This window comes from Candoia aspera, chromosome 4 (genome assembly GCF_035149785.1).
Source record: "Candoia aspera isolate rCanAsp1 chromosome 4, rCanAsp1.hap2, whole genome shotgun sequence".
Lineage (NCBI taxonomy): Eukaryota > Metazoa > Chordata > Lepidosauria > Squamata > Boidae > Candoia > Candoia aspera.
The window spans coordinates 98,549,458-98,569,696 of record NC_086156.1 but is presented as its reverse complement, the minus strand read 5'-3'; the positions used below and the strand labels follow the sequence as shown (position 1 = coordinate 98,569,696).

General features: G+C 44.4%; 1 protein-coding gene across 2 annotated transcripts in view; it reads right to left on the bottom strand.

Moving 5' to 3' along the window:
* Positions 1–1,669: 1,669 nt before the first annotated feature.
* The window catches only part of PLEKHA4 (pleckstrin homology domain containing A4), a 42,632-nt gene continuing 24,062 nt past the window's right edge, over positions 1,670–20,239 (bottom strand). For both annotated transcript variants that reach the window (XM_063301150.1, XM_063301151.1), the window contains exons 12-22: positions 19,366–19,446; positions 18,111–18,260; positions 16,987–17,085; positions 15,998–16,100; positions 15,154–15,236; positions 12,734–12,829; positions 12,482–12,626; positions 9,025–9,077; positions 7,609–7,770; positions 6,895–7,060; positions 1,670–4,216 (exon numbers count right to left, since the gene is read on the bottom strand). In XM_063301150.1, the coding sequence (XP_063157220.1) occupies positions 3,618–4,216; positions 6,895–7,060; positions 7,609–7,770; positions 9,025–9,077; positions 12,482–12,626; positions 12,734–12,829; positions 15,154–15,236; positions 15,998–16,100; positions 16,987–17,085; positions 18,111–18,260; positions 19,366–19,446 (1,737 nt within the window). In that variant the 3' untranslated portion in view covers positions 1,670–3,617. The remainder of the gene's footprint in view (positions 4,217–6,894; positions 7,061–7,608; positions 7,771–9,024; positions 9,078–12,481; positions 12,627–12,733; positions 12,830–15,153; positions 15,237–15,997; positions 16,101–16,986; positions 17,086–18,110; positions 18,261–19,365; positions 19,447–20,239) is intronic.

The window sequence follows — 20,239 nt, the reverse complement described above, 5'->3', positions numbered from 1 at the left end:
GTGTTCTATCCACAAACCAGGTAACAAAAGGAGATAACTGTTGTTTGGATCTCTGTTCCTGGATTGTCACTGTCTAAACACAAAATGGTTTGTGGATGGAATGCTGCTCTGAGAAATTGGCACATGCTGGAAACCTCAAGGGAATACAATGAGTTTGCCAAAATGTGGTTCTGTTTTACTGCATTTCCTGTGAATCAAACACAGGTTCTATTCCCCTGAGATTCAATTATTCCTAATTCTTGTATTTCCTGTAAATGTATGTGTACATATACTGTATATAACAGGAAAATTGAGTGAAAAATAATCTTAGTTCTCTCTTACTTGGATGTAGCTGTTATGTGTAATGCCGAGACATTTTGTCTTAATTTGTACATTAAAAAAAAACTTTACATGCTAAAGCAATCTTTTTAAAGAACAGATACACAAAATATTTGGAGCATAAAGCAGTGAATGCTCTGAAATAATGACGCAGCTAGCTAATTTGAAAGTGGGCATGAGTCCCTTCCTTGGCATTGAAGTTACTAATTTTACTTAACTGGAACATTGAACAAGTGCATGATCCTGGTTTTGAGACCTTCCCTGCTCAGCTGCTGTCCTTGAGTCCCAATCCAAGAGCACCACTCAATGAATATGCAAAGGCTAAGAGATATATCAGGTTAAACTTTTATTGAGTATACAAATTGGAATAATTCACACATGGGAAGGCTTAGTGTTTAACCATGAGAGGAAGTTCCCGCAGCAGCTGGCACATTCTCCTTCAATACAGTAGAAACATTCTTAATGGGGAATTATAGCTCTGCATGGAAAGGAGCTGTTACAACAGGAATCCTTGACTGCTTTGCTCAGAAGACTCTTGAGCTTTTGTGCTCCAGGATTTTTTACTATTATTATTTCACATTCCAGAGTTTTGGGTGCTGTTTCTAAGCCTCTTACCAAAATCTCTGTGCAAGAATCTATTAGACAAGGACAGATTTCTTACCTAATGAAGGGGTTGCATCAGCAATGTTGGTGCTGTTGCCAGGTAGGCCTACTATATCTGGGCTGCATAAGTCCAGACAGACATGAGCTGGCAGACAAGGATTAGTTTTTTTGCTACTTTGCTAGTATCTACTGCAATGTTTCTCAACCTTGGCAGCCTGAAGATATGAGGACTTCAACTCCCAGAATTCCCCAGCCAGCATGATCTACTGGTTGCCCAGATGCTGTAGCCCAGATATCAGAGGATTAGGCTGCAGCAGCTAGGTAATAATGGACTCACTGCAACTACATTATGATAATCCTGTTTAATTCTCCAGGTAGCTTCCAAGTAAGCAAATCCCTTGTTTAGGTTCCTACATTTCAGACACCAGAAATGGAAGAAAATGTCCATCACATCAACAGTCCCTCATCACCTTTTTTTTCTTCTTCAGCTTTTCCAGCTAGCTCTTCTCCCCCTATCATTTTTTTTTCTGAGATCACTCTATTTCCATAAAAAAAAATACTCAATTTCCATTAGAGAGAATCAGTTTGGTCTAGTGCAGGGTTTCTCAGCTAGGGTTCCATGGGACCCTAGGTTTCCACAAGAGGTCAGTAGGGGTTCCCTGGGAGATCATGATTTATTTTAAAAAGTTATTTCAAATTCGGGCACCTTCACATTAAAGAGGTAAGTTTCATTCTTTATTTTTAGTTTAAGAACACTGTTAATGCACATATACAGGCCTACCCATCAAACGAATATAATAATTTTATAACTTCTGACCTATATTTGAGGCTGAATGTGCAGGGGTTCCCCAAGGCCTGGAAAATATTTCAAGGGTTCCTCCAGGGTCAAAAAGTTGAGAAAGACTGGTCTAGTGGTTTAGGCTCCAGGCTAGAAACCAGAAGACTAAGTTCTAGTCCCACCTTAGGCATGAAAGCCAGCTGGGTGACTTTGGGCCAGTCTTGCTCTCTCAGCCCACGTCAGGCTCAGGCAACAAGCCAGTCGGTCAATTCCTGTCATAACCAACAGATCAACATTGAGTTGATCCGGAAAAGCAGACCTTGCAACTGCGCAAAAAACGCTAAGAAAAAAACCCCTCTATTTTCATTAAACATATTCTCACTTTCTGCACTTTCCATCCCCTTATCCTGTTCATTCTATTACCCACTTCCCTCCGTTTGTTTGCTGCAGCTCTAGGCAAAATGGCATGTCCATTCCAGTCAATTCTATGGGATGTGTTCCTCGGCAGGCCACCAACTGTTTGTACTGGGAACAAGTCAGCCAGTTTTTAGTTGCATTCACAAAATAAATCATTACCTTTGTTTTAAGAGGCACTAACTTTTATGAGAAACATGCCTTGTGCTTGCTTGGACAGATCCAAATGGTTTTCCGACACAGCCACTGCCCAATCATTCTCCCCACACAATCAAACTATTTATACTCTTTCTCTTCCCAATTGTAGCTGTAACTCCCATTCACCCATCTGAGTGGCAGTTTCCTTGCTTTGCAATTTTTTCTTCTTCTTATGTAGGTACAGCTGCTTCTTATGTCATCTAGAAGCAGAGCTCGCATTTTGATAGGACATTCCAAGAAAATAACCCGTATGTCTGAAAGCCCATCCCTATTTACAGTTAAAAAAAGATAACCATTTACCATAACCATAACAAACCAAACTATGAAAAGGGTATCAGCAGTCATACACAAGCACATGCTGAAAAAACATCTGTGTTCCTATATTCACTGCCTGGGGTATGCTGCTCAAATACTTTCAATGCAGATTAAGACATTTTTTTTAAAAAAAAAATCTGCGATCTGGGAGTTGAATGACGTCTCAGAAAATGACACCACCACTGGAACACAGGTGCTTGCAAGCTGGAATGATAAACTGTCTCTTTGAAGCCAATAATTCCTGCAAGGTTATAAGCAAAAGTGAATTTGCAGGAAGTGTCAGTATCACCCAACTAGGATGTACAGTGTGTCTTCAGAATGGCTTAGGTGGATATGAATGAGTATCTACAGAGACCAACAGGCAGGGATATCCATCAATTCTACGTTTCTCATCAAACACTTGTGCATCTTCAAGCTTATTTTTTAGGAGTTTCCCACTATAAACAAGCATCTGTACATGGATGCCTTAGCTTTGTCCCTTAAAAAAAAAACCCACTTCCTACTGCCATTTCCTCAGACAATCTAGGTGGATTTTGCCCATCTAAAACATAAAGAAATAAGAGCATTCTGTGCCATAACTACTAAACTTCATGAATGTGCAGGGATTTGAACTTGGGGATTCCCATTTCCCAGCCCAGTATGTGAATCTATAGACTAAGGTCATGGAACTCATCATGATTTATTTCTGAGAGTGTCTGGGAATGAAAACTAAAAAGCATTTTTCATGATAAAGCACACTTCTAGACTGGGATGAATTAGTGAGGCAGTGACTGGGAAAAGGTGGTCTGGAAATGCATGTCCTTTGTTGGGGATGTTCACATGCAAGAAAATATCACACCATTTCTGACCTTACAGGCCAAGGTTTTAACCATTCTTGTTTTGAATATTTCTAGGGTTTGGCGATCTCGTTCTGAGGCAACCACTTGTAGGGGCTTCTCCCTACTTTTTTTACCATGCTGCAGGACTTCTCTTCATCCTCTACCCACTTGAGTTAAAAACTTGATTTTATCAAGGTGACTTTGACAGGCTGTGCCATTTCTCTAAAATACGCTGCCACCTGATGAGGCTCACCTCTCCAATTGACACACCTACCATTGTTTAGGCTCGGACTGCCCACTAGCTTTTGATCAGATGCCCACATCTCCAAGTCCCATAAGGGAGGCAAAACCCAATTGGCTGTTCTGCAAACACATGAGTTCCAACTGGTTGGCTGAGGCAAGGGTTCCTCCCAGTGAGGGCCGCTGAGTAGGAATGGCTCTTCTCTGGTTGAGTCAAACTGGTGTGATGTTGGCTCTGGAGTCTTCACCTTGGATGACAACCAACTTTGCTTGCAAGGACAAGGCACGGACCAATCAGAAGCTTCTGATGCACTCAACGCTGGACTGGTTGCTTGGGATGAAGCTGGCACCTGGTTTGCAACTTTAGAGCTACTGTTGCAGCTGGGATTCTGAGCAACTGTTTGATCATGTTCAGCTGTTGTATTAGTAGAGTCTGGCTTTAGGGAGGTGCCATTCCCAGGAAAACAGTGATGGTTCAAGGCATCTTGTGAGGCAAGCAAATCATCTAGGGAGGAGCGAGAGCTGGTCCTTCCTGGGGATAAAAGGACATTAAAAATATTAGGAAACCTAGTATCTACCAAGCACTCAAGTCTGTGGACAATAGGCATAATCATTGGACATACTGTATAAGATGGTCAATAGTTTCAGGAGGAGGGCAGCATTAGCATTAGCCACCCTTGATCTTGGAAGCTAAGCAGAGTCAGCTCTGGTTAGTACATGGATGGGGGGCCACCAGAGAATTCCAGGGCAGTTGGCTAGACTAATGATACTGTACTGAGGCATGCTGCCAGATGAGAAGCCCTCAGCACAGTATTATGGGCTACAATACTGCCCCATTCACATCTTCTGGCACCTAGTAGGGCCTTAACTGCAAGGCCCACAAGCACCAAAGCCAACTCTGCATGAGAGCTAGGAGGCAGCCACAAACCGTATTTTTACATTTCCAACAACACTGCACAGAAGCTCAGAGGACACCTGCGAACGAAACTGCAAAGAGGTATTGCAGAAACAGGAGCTTACAGTATAAAGCTCTCAGATATGCTAGAGTTCATGGTGTTCGATTTTTTTCCTCTTGTAAAAAAAAAGTACAAAAATAAAATAAAACAATCCAGAGATATTCATCTCACTGCCGGCATCAGAGAACTGGTGGGAGGCTATTTCTGGTTTTATTTTTAAAGTTCAGCAAATAGCTTTAATTAAAAATGTCCTGAAGACATTTATGTATTAGTCATACAGGAGAGAGCTAGAATAAGTGACAAAAAAGCAGAAAGGATGAAACCAATATCAATCAGTTGTAAACACCCCCTCGTGTTCCAGGCACGAGCCTGTGCCTTTAGTATAAGTAAGCGGTGATAGATTTTCATCTGGCATCTTGTGATGGGCTTTAGTTGCAAGTCAGCCTGGGGGTTCAACAAGCAAGCCGATGGGAAGTCCATGCAGTGCTAAGAGCTTGACGGAGCAACGGATGCAGCCTCTGTAGCCTTGGCTTGTACATACAGGGCTCCATGGCTTAAACCAGTGTTTCTCAACCTCAGCAACTTTAAGATGTCTGGACTTCAACTCCCAGAATTCCCCAGCCAGCATGAGAAGCCCTCAGCACAGTATTATGGGCTACAATACTGCCCCATTCACATCTTCTGGCACCTAGTAGGGCCTTAACTGCAAGGCCCACAAGCACCAAAGCCAACTCTGCATGAGAGCTAGGAGGCAGCCACAAATCGTATTTTTACATTTCCAACAACACTGCACAGAAGCTCAGAGGGCACCTGCGAACAAAACTGCAAAGAGGTATTGCAGAAACAGGAGTTTCTGGGTGTTGAAGTCCAGACATCTTAAAGTTGCTGAGGTTGAGAAACACTGGCTTAAACAAATAGAGTTGTATTTGCTGATGGTTTTCATTCATCTGTATTTATTCAACTAATTATACATATGCATGCTGAAAGCAGGTTACCGGCTTCTGCTTTTAAAGCACTGGGCCCAACCTAATGGATGGGGACCCCACCAATGGCATACTAGATAATACTTGGATTACAGTGAAAGGGCTACAGGCTAGACTGGGTAGTTGAAAAAAAATTTCCCAAGAAGACAGCAGCGAATCACTTCTGTGTTGTTGCCAGGAAAACTACATGGATCTGTCCAAGTAATCACCAGAAGCCGACTCAATGGAGCCTTTACTTTTTAGGTAAGAACACATAAGCGAAATAGTTATATGTGGGACTATGTCCTTGGCAGCTAACGAGGTCTGCACTACATACAGGGTTTTCAATAGGAAAATGGATTGACCATGGAAAAAGTACAGGTAGTCCTCAGTTAACAACTATTCATTCAGCAACCATTCAAAGTTACAACGGCCCTGAACAAGACTTACGGCTGGTCCTCAAAGTTGCAGCCGTTGGAGTGTCCCCATGGTCATGGGAGTGCAATTTGAGTACTTGGCAACCGGCTCACAATTATGATGGTCACAGTGTCCCACAGTCATGTGATCGCTATATGCGATCTTCACTGCCGGCTTCCAACGAGCAAAGCCAATGAGGAAGCCGGCAGGAGGTTGTAAATGGTGATCACATGATATTGCGCCTAATGACGGCACAGGATTTGCCAAAAACCACAACTGGAACTGCCGGACCTGCAGTCGTAAGTCAGTGCAGTCACATGACATTGTGCTTTACTACTGCATCACTTAGTGACAGAGTTCCCAGTCCCAATTACCAACCGAGGACTACCTGTACTTGTTTGGAAGCAGCTGGCAGGAGAAGAAAAAATACAAAAGAAAGTCATATGAAGTTTAAGGCTTTTGGGTTGTATGTAACCCAGTGATGATGTCCTGGGAATGCCTTGGAAAATCTGTGAATGAGGCACACCAGTGTCCAGAAGATGCAGCACAATACTTGTATATCACTTGACCAGTGCATGTCAGAACAAGGCATTCCCTTTTGTGCAAATAAAAGACCAAATGGGAGTGCCAAAGAGGAGATGCACAGTTACAGAGGCTGTAAGTTGTACATTTTGGATCAGGTTTTGCAAAAAGCAGAATGTAGCCTCCAGGGATGATACACTTGCCTATAAGGGATCTGAGTTGGGACTTCACCCGTTTAGGTGCATCACCACTCTAACATGGGGCTGTTTGGGAAAAAACGGGGGTAGGGGGATCAAAAGGCAGGACATACATGCTTGGGATAAATAAACAAACGCAGTGGCCTCTCCTAGTACCTGTAATGAGTTTTCCCCGCTGCGAAGCCTCTGTCGCCAGCGCATAGGAGAGCTGGATTACTCGCTGTCGCTCCCACTCAGGGGTTGGGGGGCATCGAGGAGGCTTGAGTTCCCCAATTTGCACTCCCTCCTTGGGTGATGACTCAGGGGGGGCATTGGGGAGGGGCTGAAGGAGAGATTAAATGACGGGAGGGGAGCGTGGCGTGAGCAACAGAGTCCGAGCCCCAGTTCTTGACAAAGCACCCCTCGTTACCATCTCAGCTAGAAATTAAGCACACCAATAAGCACCACCCTTTCCTTCTGGTTTTTGGTTTAAAAAGCCTGGAGGACGAGCCTAGAGAGACTTCTGGTTCACAGGGTAAAAGTGCAAAACCACAACACCCCTTGGTGGAAACCTTTCCTTTCCTCAGCCCCCACCCGCACTCCAAGAGTGGGATGCAGCCCCTTCACTCCTGCCTCAAAAGGCCCAGACACCCGGCTTTCTTCATCTGATCTCTCTTCCAGCTTCCTCTTAGCAAACTCAAGGAGCTGGTTTCCACCACATCTAGAAATCTAGCTGCCTTCCACCCAACGGCCCAATGTATTTGGGCTCCTCTCTGGGCCAAAGAACCTCTCTTCTACTTAGTGTCAAGCTGTTTCACTAGAAAATCCACCAAAGTCCCTTGCCGCTCTCCTACGCTCCAGGGCCCCCTCCCCTCAAGGCTTCACACCCACCCGGCTAGACCCACGCTTGAGAGAGTCTCGCCAGTGGCCCAGGGGAGAGGGCTGGGCAGCCTCGGATTTCCGTTTGGCTTCCTGGTGCCGCTGCATCCTGTCCAGCTGTTCCTGGGCGCTCATGCGGGACCGGCGAGTGATGGTCACTTCAGAAGAGGCCACCTGGATGTGAGGGAAGAGGGAGGGTTGGGAGAAGTCACTGCCCAGGTGCCACACTTTTACCTTAAGAGTAGTTTTTCTCAGCCTTGGCAACTTGACGTTGTGTGGACTTCAGCTCCCAGAATTCCCCAGCCAGCATGGCTGGCTCGGGAATTCTGGGAGTTGAAGTCCTTATGTCAAGTTGCCAAGGTTGAGAAATCCTGCCTTAAAGGTTATTTTCTTTCAGTCCTTTGTTGCTACAACTGCAAAGATGAATAATCTGCAGCCCAGGGCTACAGGAAGCCACCCCAGCACCTGGACTGGGCCAGATTGACTTATTTTCAATAAGGGGATGAAATTGACGGCTTAAGCTTTGCAGAAGCTGAAGACATCTGTGGCATTCCTTTAAAATCCCAAGCCAGCTCTCAAATCAGGCAAATTTTCCAGTTCTGGAGGTGGATTAAGGAACCCTACACAGCCCCCTCAAAAAACTTTGGCCCTGCCCACTCCAATGATACCCTGACGTCGTAAGCCACACCCCTCATGGCTTCCAGGCAGGAGATAAAGAAATGTGTGGCCCCTTGGCCCATTTCTGAGCCACTGCTTTGCCACACTGGCATTCTTTTACCACCATCCGTGGTCTTTGCCAGCATTTGTGGCTTGACTGCCATCTATCCATTAAGACTTCATCCCTCTCCTTCCAAGTTCCAGAAACTGTTAGAGCAAGTTTATTTCAATTATAGTTCTGCTTTATGAGCCACTGAATCTTCACGGAAAGTCGAAATGAATAAATGACTATTTAAATCCCATCTTCTCTCTTCAACTGCCATCCCTACATCAACCTTCCCCAACCAGATGATTTAGGACTACAATTCCCACAATTCCCCTGGTCACATCTGAAAAGCACTAGATGAGAGCCAGTGTGGTGTGTTGCTTAAGGAGTTGATCTAGACCAGTGTTTCTCAATCTCAGCAATGTCCAATGTGTGGACTTCAACTCCCAGAATTCCCTAGCTGCTAGCCACTGGCTGAGTTGCTGAGATTGAGAAACACTGGTTTAGCACCATGGAGATTCAGTTCAACTCCATCCTCATCCTCCCTGGGGGCCACTCACTGTCTCTCAGCCCAACCCTACCTCACAGGGTTGTTGTTTGGAAAAACAAAAGGGAATGTTGTGGATGACGCTTTGAGCTCCTGAAGGAAAAGCAGGGTAGAATCCTAACCAATAAATAAATAACGTAACGAGGAAGGCAGCAATAATTCTGTCACCCAGTCATACCTTGACAACACTGTGTTCAGGATCTTCACTTCTATGGATGCAGCCTTCATGATCTACGGAGTGGAAGGGAGGCAAGGAAAAAACCCATAACTTTCAAGATCTGCCTTTCCAGTCCCTCCTAGTTTCTGGTTCCATCCCAGAACAGACCGTTTGGGTAGGCAATCCAAGGCCAGGTCTTATAAAGGCCATCCTGTTAGTTGCAGGGCATAGAAGGATCCATCCTTCAAGGCTAGGGCAGGTGACAGCTGTGTCCTACTTCCCCCAAGGGAACACTGCCTGGCCAATGGGAAAGCAGTCTGAAGTGGGAGGGGAAAGGGGAATTGTGGGTAATTCAAGGAGAAAAGCAGGAAGAGATAAAAGGGCTAAGGGCAGAAGAAGATGACCTGGCCATCTTCTCATGTCTTAATTACACTGAAGCTACAATATTTTAATGCACTATTTAAGGAGATGCCTTTACCCAAGCCTAAAGTGACACAGTCGGCTCCATTACTTCAGGACTCTACCACTTCATTCTACTGCGTGCTGCATGAAATCCAGTCATTTGTTGTTTCAGATGGGAATTCCCATTCAATTTTTTAAAAATGTTGCATTATCATCATCATCATTATTACTATTAATAATAATAAATATTAGTTCTACTACTACTGTAGCTCCTGCTACTTTTACTGTAGGTATTTTTTTTTTGCTTAGGTACCGATTGATTCTTACAGGAGCTTTTGTCTTTATTTCTTGTTTTCTCAGCAGGCTCGTGGGACCAGATGGATGGGAAAGCAGGGTACAAATATTTCAAACAGAATCAGTTATCAGCTATCAACCATATATACCAATAGCGACACTGATTTTCCAACTGCTAGTTCCAATGTAGGCAAAACAGCATCCGTGCTGAACAGGGAGGTCTGGGACAGTTACGAAAGCTCAAGGTTTGTAGAAATATCAAACCTCTTTAGGGTAAAACACCATCACTTGAATAAGGAACATACAGGGATCTGGGGGGTAGGAGTGTTCATGTGCTGTATACACACATACGTTAGCCTCACATTATATGTTGTTAGGTATTGCTTATTTAGAATGTTTCTGAGAACAAACATAAGTCCAGCAGAAAAAATGATAAAAGTGCAAAAGGCTTTGCTAGACTGTACTTGCCAGGAGAAGAAGGGAGATTCACACGCCAAGGAAGGCAAAACAATTAGTCAGGCTTGAAAAGGGCCACGTGAAAGCTCTTGTCTGCTCTGATAAGGCTTGGCTTATACCAAGCCAGCATGTTCTGTATCGTTTCTGAATAAAAGATTTAAAAAGCTAGAACCTCTGTGGTCCTGCATACTTCCTTCAGATCTTGGAATTCAGATCTGTGAGGAGTGAGTGGATCAAATTATTATGGAATGATAACCGACCACCAGAGGGAGAAGCAGAAACCAGATTTGGGGGCGGGTGGAAATGGAATGGAGGATCTGGAACAGAAACCCTCCACCTGATAAAATAGGTTGCAGATCATAGCTGCACAAAAACTAAGGTTCAAGCTGCTGTGATGCATTATCACAATCAAGCAGGAAAGTGCAAAGCCAAAGGTTCCAAGAATGGAACCTAATCAAATAACACTGGCAGTAAATAAAAGATAAAGGTGCCCCGTCCTTCTGTGTCTCATGATGTTGTCTTTATCTCATTCCAGCCCATACCTGAGGCAGCCTGTAATGGTATGTGGGAATGACCTTGGGAGACAGGAGGAAGAGCTGCAGACTAGGCAACAGTCAGGTAAGAGGCAGCTGACCCCACAGAGGGAATGGGAGCATGGCAAACGTCTCAGAAGGGACCCTCTCATGGACTCTAAAGGCAAGCAGGGAGAGATGTACTCTCAGACTTGCAAGATTCTGTTAAAGTAAGCTTACAATAAAGACAGAGCTAGTACTTCTGGGTGTGCGTCTTGCCTGGACTACCTCGAAACCTTGAGTCATCCATAGTTCTCCCAGCTTTAAAGGTGTGATTTCTCCTTTAAGCAGGCAACCAGCCACAACGTGCTGATAGCATGGAAACCATCAGACACACTTGACTGATCATAGGATGACAGTAAGCTAAGCTCTTAACAGTGAGATCAGCCAGGACCCACTGCCACATAGAGTGCTGCAGGCACATCCCTTTCACTCTGGTCCCTCAGCAGGCTCTTCCAGACCCATTCTGGCCTAAACAGCAGGGGAGTCCCCATCTTTCAAACCTGTCTTGCCTTGTGTATTTATTTATTTATTTGATATATACAGCCACCCATCTCACATACATGACTCTGGGCAGCTTACAAAGTTAAACACACAACAGCACAGTCAATTTCACTAAACAATACAGCCACTTTAGAGTTCTCACTCTAGGCGCAAATGATCCAGCTCAAATTATCCTACTTTGGGTACATCATGCAAAGACCCAGCTCTCTGGATAAGGCTCTGATGCCAGGAAAGGTGGAAGGAAAGAGAAGAAGAGGACGACCAGCAGCAAGGTGGAGGGAGTCAGCTACAGTAGCCATGAGTGCACCATTGAAGAGCTGAAGGACCAGGTTAGGGAAAGGTTCTCATCATGGAGAAAATCTATCTATGCAGTTGCTAAAAGTTGACAACGGCTTCATAGCATGTAATCCATCAATCAACGGCCACTCTGAAGGTCCCACATCACTGCTACCAGATCCCCAGGCCAGAGGGCAAAGCCGTGTCTTCAGATCCTTCCAGAAGGCCAAAAAGGTCAGGGCCAGTCTGACCTCAGGGGAAATGATGTTCCACAGAGCAGGTGAGGCAGCAGAAAAGGGTCTCCTGGGTCCCGTCAGATGACATTCCTTCATGACGGGACCTGCAACATGCCCTTTCTGCCAGACCTGATGGTAGATGTGATTGTGAGTTCTCTGAGTTGTCCCCAAGCAGTGGAGGAGCTGAGCAGCATGGCAGGAGGGAGGCTCCCACTGCATCATGGAACCCCTCCTTCCTGCATGTCACCTTTTAATTAGACTACTTTAAAGCCCAGGTTGAAGCACAATCTCAAAAGGAACCTGAACTTGGATTAACCGCTCTTTCAAAAGAGTACTTAACCTGGGTTTAATAAAAACAGCTGCCTGGGGCTGGGTGCGGGATCTCCTCCAAGCTGTTTCTCAGGCACTGATTGGTCTTGGGGAGCTGCACAGTCATAGGCTGCTAACACTGGGTGGGAGGGGAGGGAAACAAAGCCAAGGGAATCCACTACTGGACTGAATCCTTGACTCCCCCTGCACACCACAAATAAGGACACCACCATCTGATGGCATCCTTCCTGCAGCAGAATACCAATCCAGGGTGGCGTGGAGGCGGGCAGCATATTTTATGCCAGTATAGTTTTCTGCGGGCTGAAGGATAGGTGGATAGCTCTTCAACTGAGCCATGGGGAAGAATCCTGGGTGACTCCATGCTCAAACTGTGACCCAAATATGTATATATTTCTGAATTTCATTCACCTGGTCTAGTAGAATCTGCTCCTCTCCCCAGCTTCCCTTTCTCAGACTCTGGGGGCTCAATGAAGGAACGGTGTGGGGACCCCTTGACTCTCTCCAGATGCTGAGATGCTCCCGACTGCCCTCTGCTGGAGGGAGATGGGCTTTGCTGGAAGGGAATACAAAGCTGATTGAGAGCGCTCCCCAGAGGTGAGGGGAGGGCAGAGCTGGGGTAGGAATATGAGCCCAAGTCTGATGTCCTACAAACACCCTTACCTGCCAATCTGCTGAACCAGGGCCCTGTTTGCCCTCCAGCTGGCCCCCCATTTTGCCTGGTTTTCCCGTCTCTGGTCCATAGCTGGATGTGGGTTCCTGGAAGAAAATAGTAAATTGGAGAGGGGGTTTCAGATTCCTCTGAGTGGTTTCCACAGCAAGAGAGTAATAGAAGAGAACATCTGTAGCTCAGGGTTGAACTGTGGAGTCCTTGGTGGTGCTCTCTGAGCTGGGTTGCTGCCTGCAGATGTTTCATTACCCAACTAGGTAACATCCTCAGTGCGAGGGAGTGTGGGGTTTGCTCCCTGTTTATATACAGTAGCTTGCCCTGCCAGTGTTGGTGGGGGGGTGTTTTTCTCCTGTACAACATCTTCCAACAAAATGGATACCCACGCAAATTTATCCAAAAGTGCCTGACCACTCAACCCACTACAGAACAATCAACAGAAGCTATGAAAAGGATTAACACTGCCATACATTAAAAACATCTCAGAAACAACCAACAGACTATTACAACCGCATGGCATCACCGTAGCACAGAAACCAACCAAAACCCTCCAAAACATCTTAAGTAACCCAAAGACCCAGTAGCCCAAGAAGAAAAAACAGGAGTCATCTACAACATACAGAGTAAGGACTGTAGCAGCCATATGTAGGACAGACAGGCAGAAGACTAGCCGAGTGCATCCATAAACACCAACTAGCAGTCAGGAGACATGATGAAAGCTCCCTAATCTCACAACACATGGACAGACTCATCCATACTTTCAACTGGGAAACTGAGAGCATCCTGTATCAAGCTTAATCCCAAAAAGCTAGGGAATTCCTGGAAGCTTGGCATTCAGACAAATCAGCCATCAATAGACACATAGAGATAAAGCACGTTTACACACCATTCAAAAGAGACAAGTAAAAAGCTAAGAAGAAACCAAAAAGACCAGAACACATCCTTTCCAGCAGGCAACACCCAGATAAGCAGGGATTAACACCAGACAAACAATCAAACAGTAAACAATACCCTAATTAAGGAACCACACCCCCACCAACACTGGCAGGGCAAGCTACTATATGTAAACAGGGAGCAAACCCCACACTCCTTCGCACTGAGGATGCTACCTAGGTGCATAATGAAACGTCTGCAAGCAAACAACCAAGCTCAGAGAGCGCCAAGGACTCCACAGAAAAAGCGTAATTAATGCCACATCCTTAGGTAACCTTCTGAAATACCCCAACACACAGCACACGCTTTCCAATGGACAAAATCAGAATTATATCATCATGTTATAGATAAGGTGACAGGTTAGAGGAAGTCTGCTGCTTTGGGGAAAGCAGAAAATGTACAGAGAGGATGTCAGAAAAGCACAGAACCGTATCAAATATTCACACAATCCAGTAACTGTTTTGGAGAATGACCAGCCAGCTGCTTCAATGAAGCTCAAATTCATGACTCATGTAGCAAAGGAGGAAGCTGGGACTTTTGTGCAATTTCAAGCATTTTTTTTAAAGAGCAAAAGCATTATTTGTTTATTGGTTAAACTGAAATCCAGCACCATCTCCTGGAGTATTAGAGAAATTGATATACCTTTCTTGTTATGATAAAATTGGTGGATTGGCAATTGGTGATAAAGAGTTTTCAGGTTTTACCACTTTTTATGACACAAGAAATCAGAGGAAGAATAAAACAACCAAGCAGAAGCTAAGTACTTCTTTCCCTTTAATGGAGCTTCTATTTATCTCTAAAACTAATACTTTTTGCAAAGCTATTTACTTTTCTAATGCAAAGCTAAAGAGAGTACATCATCTGCATGAAACTCTTTTGTAACAAACTGAATCTGTTTTACAAACTGAAAGTCACAAGGAAGTACCACGGAGCCCAATGAAGCTTACTCCCAGGTAACATGGTTTTGTCAACTGGCCTGGGGAATCCCATGATGGTTACATGACGGTTAACTGGAATGCACTCTCTGTATGTTTTTTCCCACCATTTTTTTCTTTTAAATTTTTTTGGTTGTATTTTAAACTAGTTTATACCTATTTGGATTGTTTTATTGCAGACGCTGCCCAGAGTCACTATGCTGGGGGGGCTATATAAATGTGATTGATTGATAAATAAATACATTAAAAAGTGTAGCAAGACTCATCCTAATAAATCAGGTATTATGCTTTAAGGAAGGCTATATATTAGTACTCTTTGGATGTCTACACTTACAGGCACATGCATGTGCACAAACATTGCCACATCTTCTGGCATGATATTCCCAAATGAAATATGTGCTCAACATCGTGGGGAGAGAATGCTCAGCCTCTAAAGAATGCTTATAAAAATAGAACAGGGCAGGGATCTAAAAGAAAGACAAAGGGGGAGAGTCCATCGTGCTCTGGAGCCAAAGCCCAGATGATGCGACTTGTACTTTCTGAAGTACCTCTGTTTCGGTGCAGGGAAGCAAAGGGTGATGATTGGCCCCCAAATGAGAATCCAGAGCTGAGGGTGAGCTTGGAGACACACCTACAGTGAAGAAAGCAAAGAGTATTACAAGGAATCCTTTTCTCCCAACTTGCTCAGGCTTACAGATTTTCAAGCGAGGTCCTTCTCTTAGACAGAACACCGCCAGGGATTCTTCTGCTGGGGATGCACAAGAGGTCCTTCTAGGTTGCTGCACCCGGTGTTTCAAGCATTCCCTCCCCCCAAAAGTCTACCTCTCTGTCACCTTCCCACCAGCAGACCAAAACATTTTTCCTTTAAGCTTTCTTAGACTTGGGCGGCTAAAGCTGATCACTGGTTGGACATGCTTGATGTTTGTCCCAGGTTATGCTTAATTTCACTTTCAGTAGTGTTTTAATTACATGGTAGTCACAGGAAATGGCAGCTTGGAAAACGTAGATGGGTTTGGAGAGTATTTGGAGGGGAGACCCCCAGGGAGTAACAGGACTGTAAGTTAGACTGGGAAGCTGGAAACCATCTCAGAAGAATGAAAAAAAATCTGCAGGTCTGGGTCCAGCTAGTAACTGAGAATCACACTGACTCAAGGGCATCTTTACCTTCTCAACCACATCGTTGATTTTATTTTTTGGGGAGTAATCAACAGTGGTTCATCTATCGGTGGACAGGTGGGGTACCATTCCCAGGAACAAATCCCAGGTATTATAACAGAATGTACCTGATAAGGAAAGAACCCCCTTGGTCGCAATGCTGACTATCCATAAGAGAGAAATATCCCACCCTGCCCCTCACACCTAGTGCAGGGCTGATCTCACTGCATGAAGCACCTGATCTTCGGTTTTCCAGGGTACGATAGTTTGCTGGGCTGTATCTCAATCCTGCCAGGATGTCATGGATTCTCCACAAATCCTGTTGAGCTGCTGCTTGGTCCTAAAGGAAGGAAATTGATTGGACACATGGAGCCAACTGACACACCTCCTACCCTTCTGCCTCTTCCCATCACCACCACCTGGATGAGAGCCGAAAGCTTTCAGCGAAAGCAGCGCTGCCATCAAACACTTCCGTTAAGTTTGTAAGGCAGATCATTTTCTTGGCAAATTGTGTCCAAAGCTGCACAGTATTTCTTCCATGGATAGGAATTTTCAGTATGTGGAATGTCGATATCAAGCATATAAACCTTGACACTTTTTTAGTTTTTTTTTCTTTCATTGTTTAAAAGCAGCTTTCTAGTCTTTAAGACAGCAGTTCACCAAAGAGAAACAGGAGTTCCTAAACATAAAGGGGGGGGTGGATGGACCCTGAGGATGGGCATCCAGGAGTCTCCTCCTTTTTGTCCTCATTTTTAAAAATTGGACTAGGAACATACCTGTGTGTGTTGTATAAACATGCCCCCTACCCCGAACACAATGCAGAATAAGCTGTATAAAATGAATGGTTTATCTTTTTTCTGGGTGTAAAATGCCAAATCAGTTGTTTATTAATTCCATGCATTCGTTTTAGTTATCAATAAGATTCAAAAGCTGGCTTATCAATGAAACTCTGCCACAGTGGCCTATGGCAACTAAAGTATATATATAGTATTTTAAATTTAACAATTAAAAAGCCAGCAAATTCTGCATTATTAAATTAATAACTGAAACCAGAAAAAACTTATATATCATGTCACCCAATAAAGTGTTAACTCAATCAAAGGCCCATGTCAGTAGGTGGCCATGGCCCACTTAGCACTGCAGCCTGGTGGGTGTCAACTGGAATAGAGTGCCATATGTTCGGGGCCACTACTAAGAAAGCTCTGTCCCTCCTATTCAGGATTTACCTGGGGATGCCCTGAAGTCCGGATATGCTCTAAGGAGCCCTTCAGCATCTGTACATCATTTTCCAAGGCCGTATAATCCTCCCACACTCGGTCACTGTCCTGGACAGAAACAATGACTCAGCTACTTAGTCAGACATTCCCTGCTGAGCATATATTCATACAATAACTGAATCGTTCGATATGGTCCAGCTTACCTGGGCTACATGGGAGAAAGCTGATGAGATATATTTGTCTTACTGAATCTGCGCTGCAAAAGATTAGGACAACCACTAGACCAGTGTTCCTCAACCCTGCCAACTTTAAGATGTGCGGACTTCAACTCCCAGAATTCCCCAGTGAGCATGGCTGGCTGGGGAATTCTGGGAGTTGAAGTCCACACATCTTAAAGTTGGCAGGGTTGAGAAACACTGTGCTAGACGGCTAACAGTCATCTAGATTTTTGCAGCCCAGATCTGGTAGGGCTACACACACACGCATGCCAGCACACAGGTAGGCACATAGGAGAGCAACTTGTCAGCATGGATTATTCCCTGATCAGCAAAGTCTCCATTCGGTGCCTCCTCCCATCTGGCTTTTCACATATTCCACCTTGTCTCCAGTCTGCCAGCATTCCACAGCCACTCCTTAGTCTGTTTTGGGTATCCATTCCCCTAAAGCATTTTTTTTTGTCCTTCTGCAAACCTCCAAATAGTGCCACATTGTTCCAAATATACTGGTGCTCTCCCTTGACAGACAGGAATGTCACAATGTGGAATGCTCCATTCCATGCCACTCCCTCTGCTTGCACTTTAATTACCGGCTCCGTGGCGGAGAATCAAAATCCCTACTTGTAAGATATTTAGCTACCAGTCCTGACTTGGTGCCTTCCAGATATGATGCACAGCCCCCTCCATAATTTCTAGCCAGTATGATGAATTATTAGAGTTGTAATTCAGTGCATTTGGATGTCTCCCAGCTGGGCAAAACAGATATACAGTATTTTTTCCCTTTTCCCATACAAGATGATGATCAAACGGTACAGCCTGGCCTGGTATACAGCTACCAATTGATCTATCTGCAGATCTAGTTAGGATGTTTGTACAAAAATATCTTCACCCAAGTTTCAGGCAACTGCAACCACTCACCAATGCAAGATCACAGAGTCGGGCACGGATATGCACCAGTTCATCTTGCAGTTGTCTTTGCTGATAGCAGATCTTCTCCACAGTGGCATCTTGGCCTTTACACTCCTCCAGCCTCAAATGTGTTAACTCCAAGGCCTTTTCAAGACGTTCCTGAAAAAATACCACATCCAGTTCAAGAACTGTCAACCCAACATAGCTTTTCTTTCACTGCAGTTTGATGAATCAACAACACAGTGTTTGTTTCAATGCCTCCTGCAGAATCACAGAAATGGACAGCATCACAGACTACTTAGTATAGGGAGGCAAACAGTCCCAAGACCTTGCAGCTGAAATTTGGCAGCAAACAACCAAATAATGATAACAGAACTTCTGATCAATTTTTGATGCATGATTAAATAAAACCACCTCCAGTAGACATAAGACTTCTCAAGGCCAATGTTATTATCACCATTCAAAGAGAATATCTGTAGTTCAGGATTGAACTGTGGAGACCGTGGTGCTCTCTGAGCCTGGTTGTTTTCTTGCAGATGTTTCATTGCCCGACTAGGCAACATCTTCAGTGCGAGAAGGGAGTAGGACTTTGTGTACTGCTTGATTGTTTATCTGGCGTAAATCCTGGTGTTAATCTTTGCATATCTGAGTGTTGACTGCTGGCAAGGAGGTGTTCTGGTCTTTTTGTTTCCTTTTTAGGTTTTTTGAATGGTATGTAAATGTTGTTTACCTCTATGTGTCTGTTGATCGACAGGCACATGGAGATAAACAACATTTACATACCACTCAAAAGAGACAACAATCAAGCAGTACACAATACTCTAATCAAGGAACTACCAACTCAGTCTATCAACCAAGCGGAACAACAGCCTAATCAAGGAACTACCAAGGGGAGAACAACACCCCCACCAACACAAGCAGAGCAAGCCACTGTATATAAACAGAGAGCAAACCCGACTCCCTTCTCACACTGAAGATGTTGCCTAGTCGGGCAATGAAACATCTGCAAGAAAACAACCAAGCTCAGAGAGCACCAAGGACTCCACATTATTATCATCTTCTGGTACGAAATAGTACATTTATAACACAGCTATCTAGCTCCCAAAGTCATGATATCAACTGAGAAGATCTGAGAAAATGCCCTGTTAAATCCCATCATAGTAAAAAGAGGGGAGATCCCAGAATGATTCACCAAACACAATATATTCAAACGTAACAGAGCTAACCAAATGGTGATTTGTTCAGTGGAAGTGGAATTAGATACCTTTTCAATACGAAGCTGCCCTGTCTCATCTTCCAGGCCTCGAAGCAGCTTGTCTTGGCCACATAATTTTGTCAAGAGTGTCTGAAAGCATAGAAGAAAAATGGACTGATCCCAATTAAAGCCCTCAGAAGGTGCTGTGGTGCACGTGCACATGCACATGATTTTTAAAGGGCTCAGCTTATAAGTCAAAACTCTTTGAAGGAACATTTTGTGGTTTCCCCAATAAGGACTGCCACTCCCAACTTTTCTGGACAGGCTGGGTGGGAATATTGGGAGTCACAGCCCCAACTCATCCAGAGAAGCTAGACTAGAGAAGTTTACTACTCATGGAAGAAATCCTTTGCTTTATGATGATACCCATGATTCCAAAGTTCAGTTGATTAGCCTCTGATATTAATTCACCAAAAAGTTCCAAATTAATCAGATACTTCTGCCAGCTGCTTGACCAACTAACACAAATGGATCTTTATGTTGTGGAAAGCTTTCTCTGCTGATCAAAGTAATAAGGCATGGACACAGGCCAGGGTTGCTCCACTCAGTCCCAATGAGCTATCCTCTATCCATACAATGCAAAGGAACCTGCTGTCTGGCCATGCGGGAAGGAAAACTGATTAGAGGAATATCAGGGATATTGTAAGAGCAGAACTTTAGGCCTGAGCCTAGAGCCCAAAGATCAAAAGGCAGATACAGGTGGCCAAATGATGCAGCAAAAGAATGCCTCTTTTACTAAGTCTATGCCCGAAGAACCTGTGTGCGTGTATGCGTGCGTACATGCATGCATGCATGCATATCCCTTCAAGTCAGTTTTGACTCCTGGTGATTGCCTGGACTACTCCCTGCAGTTTTCTTGGCAAGGTTTTTCAGAAGTGGTTTG